Below are 9523 nucleotides of genomic sequence, written 5' to 3'. Positions count from 1 at the left end.
GTTTCCTATTTTGAAACAAGAGTCTGAATTGCCTGGACTGGACTGGACCCTGCAATCCTCCTGCCTCGGCCTTCCGGGTGCTGGATTACACATGCGCACCATCACACACATACACAGTTTGGTTTATCTTCAGTACTGTCACAAAGTGTTTCTTTTCGGTTTATAGTCATCCTTTTTCACTCGGCATTATCAGCTGTGTATTTTTTTTAGATTCCTTCTAATTAAGTCTCCACTTCTGAAATGAGCTTCTCTTTTGTTTCTAATTTTGGAGTTCTGTTATCCATTTCTGGGTTTTTCTAGTTCTCATTTATGCTTTTCACATCTTATTTTCTCAAGTCCCTTAGTTTGAAAATTTTGTTTTTGAAGATGAAGTCTGGCTAAGTTGCGCAGATTGGCCTGAAATTTGCCATCTTTTTTTCCTCGGATCCCTGAGTAGCTTGGATTAGGCATGTATCACCAGGTCTAGCTGAAGGTAGGGAGTTTTTTGTGCTTTTGAATTGAGAACCAAACTCAGGACCTCATGCTCGCCAGACAGACACTGTGCGGCTAAGCTCTACCACAGCCCCTAAAAGTTAGTTTTTAGTGTTTAGTTGTTACTTGTAGGGTTAACTGCTCCTGCTTCTCCATGACTTTGTATACACTTGACTTTGGGACTTTCTGAGCATTCATTTTTCCAGGAAATTATTCTAAGCCTTCAGGATGAACTGGCGCAAGGTCAGGGATCTGGCTCGGAGCGCCCCCTGCTGTTGCCTTGGTGGTGGGACCTCAGCAAGGGATGTGAGAGTCACTTTGGAAGACAAGTGAGGCAGGCAGGCTGGGGAGCTCCAGGCCTCCTCCAGGCTCTGAGCTCTCCTGCCAAGGCTTCCCACAGGACTTGGGCCACACGCATTTGCCCATTCCTGAGTCCTACATTTCAGTGTTCAAACTCTGCGTGTCCCCAGATGCTGAAAACCTACGCCTATTTTGAGGGTCTTGGCGATACCCTATCATCTTGTCAGTGATGTCCATGGGACTGTGTTACTGAAAATTGAGCTGAGGGCCCTGTGCATACTATGCAAGCACTGTACCACTGAGCTACATCTCCAGGACCCTTCACAGGATTTTAAATTATCTTGGTAAAATAAATGAGCAATCTGTCACTTTAAAGTGTACAGGTCAGTTGTCAACAGGCTTCAGGTATGACAACCCTGTTCTTCTCGTGGAAATGCTACCACCTCACCAGAACTGGCTCTCCAAATCTCCACTCTTTTGGCCAAAGGGATCCAGCTGGTTCCCTGAGGACTTCACTGAGAACACTCCCCATGACTGAGCTGGAAGGCATCCCGTGTTTAGACTCAGCTACAGTGCCACAGTGGTACTGTGTGAAAGCAAACAGTGTCACACAGGATGACTACACGGAAGGTTTGGTGGCCCAACGGGAAACGCAGTCAGTGTGCACTTGGGTTCCAGCTGCCTCCAGCTCCCACCAGAATGGGAGCACTAGCAACAGCTGGTAAAACAGGCCCGTCTTGACCAATACAGGCACATCAGAGCACAAGCAGAATCTCCGTGAAAGCCTTTCTCTGCTTTGGCGGCAGTTGGCTAAGTCACCAGGAAGCATCTGGGTGCTGCTGAGGCTAGGAAGTTACCTTGTTTGACAGCCTGTGGGCAAATCCCCACCCGGGCTAAGCCACACGTTGCCAGGCTGCACGCAAGGTATCCGCAGGATCCACCGCTTCCCACCTGCACCGGCTGTGGCTGTGTCCCACAAAGGACAGACCTCCACAAGGGCAGCGAAGGACCTCACAGTTCCCACTGGGGGAGCCACCAGCCTCTGTATTCTGCCAAGCCACCGATGAGCCTTCCCACTGGTCCTAGGCTGCAGAGCCAGCAGCCCCCGATGCACAGGAGCTGGGCCAAGGTACCAGGCACCGGCAGGAGTCACACCTCCCTGCCTGATCTGAGGGGGCACCTTGCTTAAAGCAACCCATTTTATAACTAAAGGTGCATCATATCGGGTACCACAGCAGGACAGTCATGCCTGATCCAGCTGAGTCAAGACAAAACATGCAGGCTATAGAGAAGCGGGGCACTGCCAGTGCGGGGTCTGCCCCCTGCATCTGCCAAGGGAGCGGCGCAGCATGTGTGCGGGATTCCTCCTGGCCCACTGAACATGCCCCACATACGCCAAATGCCTCCGCGAGCTCCCAGGACACCAGTTCTCTGGCTTCAGAGGCACTCTGCGTTCCTCAATGTCTGCCGTCTCCTATAAACTTCAAACTCTCAAGGGATACTTTCACAGTAATAAAAAGAAAAAAAGACACTTTTCTTAAACAGTTCACATTTATTATTGATAACAATAAAAAAATCTTTTAAAGACTATCAGCATTGTATTACCAAGAGTGAGGTAATATGTTTACAAAACATTTACAGAATTTGATATGCAAATATTAAATTTAGGAAGGAAAGTGAAGTAAGATACTACTATCAGAGGGGAGAACGAAAAGAATCATTAGCTCTGAAAAGAAGAAAAGAAAGGAGAGCAGCAGCTTTTAAAAAGTAGCAGGGCACTGAAAGACAGCAGACGACATGATCAAATCACATGTCCTGTAGCTCCTGCAAGGAGGACAAGGTGTCATGTCCCTCAGGGGGCTCTCCCAGCATCTGTGCAGTCATGTGCTTTGAACTCTTATTAAAGATACAGTTGTTCTTTGGGGACAAAATAGTGCCATTTCTGAATCAACTTAAAAAGAACAGATCTTCAGCATGGGGGGGCAGGGACATGGCTGCAATTCAAAGAGTTCTATAAACATCTCTGGGCACATGTGGACTGTTGAGTGAAGCGTTTTCTTGGCAGCTGTCAGCAAAATCGCCATCTGAGACAGAGAAAGAGAGGGAGAGAAGAGAAAGACAGAGACAGAGAGAGATAGAGACAGAGAGAGAGAGAGAGCAAGGGACCATCTTCAGGTCCTCAGAACCTGGCGATGGAAGCACTACCAGAAGCGAGCAGGTGTGCAAGCCGGCCTGGCCGAGCTTCCTGGAGTCAGGCTTCGGGGCCACGGGAGGGTGCCCTGTACAGGAGCCATGCAGCAAGACAGGCAGGCAGGGAGGCAGGCCGCCTGTGGCTCAGGGCGCAGGGTGCCAGAGGGGCTGCTCGGCTCTCCCCACAGACACCAGACACCCACGTGGGAGTGCACCTGACTTCTACAATCTCACCCATCTGACACCTCACAGTAGGCAGGACACTGCAGTCTAGGACTCCGTGCCCACTGTGACAGCCAAATGGGCTTTGGCACACGTCATTAAAAGTTCCTGCCTCACACAAAAACATATTGCATTTGTTTTATCATGGAGACCAGCCCTATACAACTTCTGGGCAGATCTGTACATAATCCACCCTTCCTATAAAATGCTAGCAAAAAGAATGAGGCCCACACAAGACACAGCAGGCTCTGGAACTGGCATTGAACAGAACATATAAAGGGCAAATCCTCTCATTTTCTGATTGGCTTCTGTGAAGATTCCCGTCATTTAAACTACATTTCTACCCACCCACCCTCCTGCTACACGCACACAAACACCCGCACTGCAATTCCACTTGCAAAGAAGCAGGGCCTCCACCAGCCACATGGCACTACGCAAGGCCCACAGCTAAGAAAGAGCAAGTGCAGCCCGCTGTTTGCAAAACACCCTCAGAGAGTGGCAGGGTACTGACCGGGCCAAGGAGGCTGAGCTGCTGGCAAGCACAGTGGAGGGCAAAGAGCAGAGCACAGCGCCTCTCTGCAGACAGCACACCAAGGGCAGGGAGCGAACCCACCCAGGGCTACAGACAGAAGAATCCCACTCAGAAATATTAAAAGATGTGGGAAGGAGGAAGAGTAATGTTTAATGGTGGCGGTGCCTTCCTCGAGTCATGGGGAGCCACTGGCAGCTCCTCGTGAGCCCCCAGTGCCCACTTGGGAACAGCAGGTGGACCAGCCAGGGCTGCCCGAGTCCTCAGCAGAAAGGAACCTGAGAGCTGTCATGAGTCCACAGACTGTGCTGACTAACGGGGAGCCGGGAGGACTGCAGCGCAGCCCAGAGTGGCAGCGGAGGCGTCTGTCCCAAGTGAGAAGGCGGGCTCGTCTCTGCAGGATGTCAGAGCCAGTCAATCGCTAGTGGGCAAGGCGGAGTTGGTTGGAAAAATTTTTTGCATCATCTGAGACGAAGTCAATCTTAACTTAACCAGTATATAAACTACTTGTCTTGCAAGAGAGCCCTTGTGCTCTGGTTTGCGTTTGTGTGCGCTGTATACAAAAATCTATGGCTATTGAGTTAAAGTTAGGGTTAGAGTTAAAATTTCCTGTCAAGATAGTTTTGGGATCAAATGACTACATTTACCATCTGGAAAGCATTTGCTACCTAGAGGGCGAGCAGAGTATGCACAACGTCGCCCAGGGTGGCAGGCAGGCGGAGCGCAGCTGGCTGTCCAGGAGGCACGGCCGTCCCCTCCGAACACTAGGCACAGGCTTCGTGGCACTACCTGGAAATCATGGAGCTGGAATGAGACTGGCTGGATGAGGTGGTGGCGGCGCTCAGCTGGGAGAACCCACTGTGGCTGGACTCCAGGCTGGTCATGGAGCCTCTGCAAACAGCACAGGGATAGGACAGTGTGAGGACCCAGCAGGAGCCACCCTGCCCACACTGCCTGCCAGATTGTGGAGCCCACCCTGCTCTCTGCTCCCAGGTAGCAGTGGGGATGGAGGACATAGCTTCCCAGGGCCTGCACACTGGTGACAACATGCACTAAGCAACAGTGGAATCAGCTCTATCCCTTCGATGCTTTCCCCTCTAGCTGTGCAGAGCCAGAGCCAATGAATGAGTCTAAAGCTGCTGCTGCAGCAGAGCTCCAAAGACCTGCTTCCCCTGCTGTCCACAGCCACACATCGAGCCCTCCTGATGCCACTTCTAGCTCTCTACAGCTCTCTGGTCCCTGCTGCACTAAGGGAAGACAGTACCTGAAATCCTCGGACCCGATCACTTCGGTGTAGTACATCACTTTGCACTTGTGAGAGGAGACCTGCAGGGAGGCCAGCACATCGTCCACCCGGGGCAGGTTGGTGGCAGCACATGCTGGCATGCTGTGGAACTTCCACTGCAGGATGTAGAAGCCTGGCCACCTGGTCACATGTGAGCCCTAGAAAGAGGGAGGTGGCTGAGGAACTTCCTGCCAAGTCCTCATCTTCAATGGGTCTCTCAAGAGCCAAGGGAGCTGCCTCTGAGTCTTACTAGGACTTAACAGACTCCGCCATCATCTCCATATGATTATGGACCTCTTACTTCAAGTCATTATCAGAGGCGGTCTGACAATACCCTTCCATCTGCTGGAAAAACCACAGGAACACAGTGCATCTGTCACCTCTAAGGCCTCACAGCCTTGTGAAGCCATTCGCCTTAGGACAAAGGCCATGAGAAAACAGGTGCTTGTCAGAATGGCTGCTCAGGAGGAGCCCTTCAGTTGGGCTGGAGGGCTTGGTAAAGGTCCCTGGCCAGACTACACACTTGCAGTCACCTTACCAGCACTCTTTGGGTCAAAGACACTGATCTGCAGTGAGGTCAACCTATGCAATGACTTTCTCCATGAGTTCTAGGATCAATGGTTGTGATACTGCTTAAAACGATTCACTATTTTTAAAATGGGATCAAAACACTCCTTTTCATTCTGTATGTAGAACTATAGCGCGCTAGCAGGCTTATCCCTGAGAACAGCAAATCCCACTCTGCTACAAAGTCCAGAGATGGCAGAGGCCACCAGGGTGGCACGAGCACACAAGACAGTGGCCAGGACATTAGACATGCACGCACAGCACTTTACACAGCCACCTGCTTGGAAATGGGCACCCACAGTGCTCACACCTCTGCCTCTGCCACACTTTCTGGAGGAAGCCAGTACAGCAGGTCAAGACAGGCCTCACCACGTCATCCAAGACCCTGCTGTACACACCGGAACACCTCTCTGTCCTCTCATACACTGTCCAAAGATGCACACACTTCAGCAAATCTTGAGTTCTGCCTACATCCCTGCCTGGTTCTGCATCTTCTCGCTTCAAGACTCACCTGGCTTCCTGGGTCTTTCTCACATCTGTAACTGGGCAAAATCACCAGACGCCAGTGGGTTGGGGAGATGCAAAGGATGCCTACTGCCAAAAACCAGCACTGCCCCGTCAAGAACCCCAGAAGCATGACTCTACCTGCACACTTTCTCCTTCTTTACAGATGAGAGGTGACTCCACCATGCTGTAGTCACGGCCCAGCTGCCAGACTCTGTCTATGAGCTGCACATTGTTCCCTCCTGGAGAAGCAATGCTGTGGGCCCCCAGCGAGTCCTTCTTGGGTGGTTGTGGTGACCTCTTGGAGTGATAGATGTTAAAGACAATGTCCCCTTTGCACACGTCGAAATCCCAAGTGATCACTGAAGAGGCATCCACGATCTGGATGAGAATCTGGAAAACACAGAGGCATCAGGCAGCCAGCCCACAAGCAAAGGCCCACGGCAATGGCAGGACGCCTCCCGAGGCACTTCACCGTGGGACTGTGTGTAGGGAGGAAACAGCATGGATCCAGTACATGGCCTTCTCTACTGTCACCCAACCATCCAAGTGACACTCACTCTTCTAAGAACAGTTCAGGACCAGGGAGATGGCTCAGTGGAATAAGTGCTTCCCTGGCAAGCCAAGGGCTCAAGTTCAATCCCCGGTTCCGCAAAAAAAAAAAAAAAAAAAAAAAACAGTTCTCACTAGGTGTCATGCGCATGTCAAGCTCTGTGTTTTCTGTGATCAACACTTATAGCCTGGATCAGCCTGCACCGTCTCAAACAGCACTCTAAGAAATGGAGTTTCCCAACCCAAGACAGAACCCTAAGGATGACACAGAGATCTCATGGACTGCTCTGAACTAGAAGACAGCAACAACCCTGCAGAAATGAGGCAAGATGGGAGGCCACTACGTGCCAGGCACAAGCTGGGCAAGAGCACGGTGGCAACTGCCAACCTGCAGAGGGAAGTAGCAGTACACTAGCCTTGTAGAAAGTGATGTACCTATCAACGACAGGAATCTCACCTTGTTAAAAAGCTTTTTAGCACAAGAGAAACTCCCAACAAAGTGAAGAGACAGCTCACAGTATGGGAAAAATGTTTGCTATCTGTTCCTCAAAGGATTACTATCTAGAATATATAAAGAACACAAAAGCTGGTGAGATAACTCAGCAGACTAAAGCACCTGCTTAGGCAAGCGCAGGGACAGCAGCTGGAGCCCTGGCACCACATGCCATGCCAGCCCCGCCCCCAGGGCAGGCTGAGCTGGCCACAGAGTCTGGGCAGTGTAGTGGTGCACACCTGTAATCCCAGCACTGGGGAGGCTGAAAACAGGAGAATCACTATGAGTCCGAGCTGCGTAGTAAGACCCTGTAACAACCAAATACATTTAGAAAAAAGAACTCAAACAAATCAGACCCCCAGATTTAAAGGCCCCATCCAAAAATGGGCATCTGAGATGAATAGACACTTTTCAAATGAAGGACCAGAAATGTCAAATATATGAAAAAAAATTCAGCATCACTGGTCACTCGACACAAATTAAAACATCTCTGAGATTCCATCTCACTCCAGAAAGAATGGTTATTATCAAAAAATCAATCAATAAAAAATGCTGGCAGGGCTGTGGGGAAAAAGGAACCTTTCTCCACTGTTAGGAATACAGACTGGTACAACCACTGCACAATCAGTGTGGCGATCCCTCAAAAGACTAGATAGGACTAGAGGTTTCACTCAACCCAGCTACTTCCCTTCTTGTTATCTTCCCAAAAGAATTAAAAGCATCACATCACAGTGCTATATGTTACAGCAGCAATTTTCTAATAGCCAAATCCTGGAAACAACCCAAGTGCCCATCAACTAGTGAATGAAGACGTGGCTTTCTTATATAGTGGAATACTACTCTGCCATATAGAAGGATAAGCTCATGACTTTTCTAGGTAAACGGACGTACCTTCAGACCATACTCTTTAAGTGAAATAAATCAGACACACATACATGTATAAACACTGCACTGCTTTCTGGTGTGAGAAAGTGAAAGTGTAAATAAGGACCAGAATGTATAACAGGTACTGTGAAATAGAAAGAAAAGGCTCTTTTCCAGCTGGAACTATGGAGGATGTAGAAGAGAGAAGTTGCCTGCTGGGCTAAAAACCCTTAAGACAAGGGTTTGGTGGTTTTTTTTCTGTGGTATTGGAGATCACACTCAGGACCTTGCGCTTGCCCGGCAGGCGCTTATGCCGCTGAGCTGTATCCCCAGCCCCTGGAAACCCTTAAGAAAAAGCGAAGACATCTCGAGAATTGAAAATAAAGTGCCTGAGAAAGAAGTCTGCCCTGAAGACTCTTCACAAGGCGAGGAGGAAGCTCATCTATGAAAAGGCCAGGCACTGTCATAAGGAGTACAGGCAGATGTACAGAACTGAGATCCGAGTGGCTGGGATGGCGAGAAAAGCTGGCAACTTCTAGGTCCCTGCAGAGCCCAAACTAGCCCTTGTCATCCAGACTAGGGGCATCAATGGTGGGAGCCCAAAGGGCCGCAAGGTGTTGCAGCTTCTTCGCCTTCACCAAATCTTCAAGAGTACCTTCACTAAGCTCAACAAGGCTTCAGTTAACATGCTGAGAGGCTTCAGTTAACATGCTGAGAATTGTGGAGCCACATATTGCACAGGGGCACCCACACCTGAAGTCAGTGGATGAACTAATGTACAAGCATGGCTGTGGCAAAGTCAGAAAGAAGCAAACTGCCTTGACAGATAATTCATTGATTGCTCTGTCTCTTGGTAAATATGGCATCACCTGCACGGAGGATCTAATTCATGAGATCTATACTGCTGGAAAACGCTTCAAAGAGGCAAATAACTTCCTGTGGCTGTTTTAAGTTTTCATTTCCATGAAGTGGAATGAAGAAAAAGACCACCCATTTGTGCAAGGTGGAGATGCAGGAAACAGGGAAGACCAGATCAACAGGCTTATTAGAAGGATGAACTAAGGTAGCTACTATGGTTTTTTTATGATTTGGTCAGTTAATAAAGTATCTGCTTCCAAACTGAAAAAAAAGGAAGAAACTCTTCAAATGGGGAGGGGAACATGGAGAGGAGGAAAGAGAAAAATCAAAAAAGGATAAAAGGAAAAATGGAAATAAAACTTTTGTAAATCGGTAGGGAAGAAGGGGCTTGAAGAGAGGGAAGGGTAATGAGGGAAAGGAATCATGTTATGTGATGTACACATAGCAACAAATTTTCTATGATGAATGTGATCATTGTGTATACCTAAAATGTACCAATAAAATCTGATCAGAAGAAAAAAAAGTGACGCACCATGGCTGGGGGGCGGGGAGGGTAGTGCTTGGTGCTGAGTGCCAATTCCAAACCTGGGTTCTACCCTGAGCCAACGTAAGGCTTCCCAGCAGGGATGATCACAGTGAGTTTCCAAAGGTGACTGGGGGAAGATGCGAGGACGAGAAGCGGCTGCAT

General features: G+C 49.3%; 1 protein-coding gene across 2 annotated transcripts in view; it reads right to left on the bottom strand.

Annotated features, from left to right (window-relative positions):
• Sec14l1 (SEC14 like lipid binding 1) overlaps positions 1–9523 on the bottom strand; it is an 83650-nt gene that overhangs the window by 3034 nt on the left and 71093 nt on the right. The window contains exons 14-17 of one of the 2 annotated variants that reach the window (XM_004630143.2): positions 6210–6461; positions 4977–5155; positions 4502–4603; positions 2304–2855 (exon numbers count right to left, since the gene is read on the bottom strand). In XM_004630143.2, the coding sequence (XP_004630200.2) occupies positions 2840–2855; positions 4502–4603; positions 4977–5155; positions 6210–6461 (549 nt within the window). In that variant the 3' untranslated portion in view covers positions 2304–2839. Of the gene's footprint in view, positions 1–2303; positions 2856–4501; positions 4604–4976; positions 5156–6209; positions 6462–9523 lie in introns of those variants that run through there. The other variant, XM_023713924.1, reaches the window with a different exon arrangement.

The sequence above is a fragment of the Octodon degus genome, unplaced genomic scaffold (assembly GCF_000260255.1).
Source record: "Octodon degus isolate 3935 unplaced genomic scaffold, OctDeg1.0 scaffold00033, whole genome shotgun sequence".
In the NCBI taxonomy this organism is placed as follows: domain Eukaryota; kingdom Metazoa; phylum Chordata; class Mammalia; order Rodentia; family Octodontidae; genus Octodon; species Octodon degus.
This window is presented reverse-complemented; position numbering and strand designations above follow the sequence as displayed.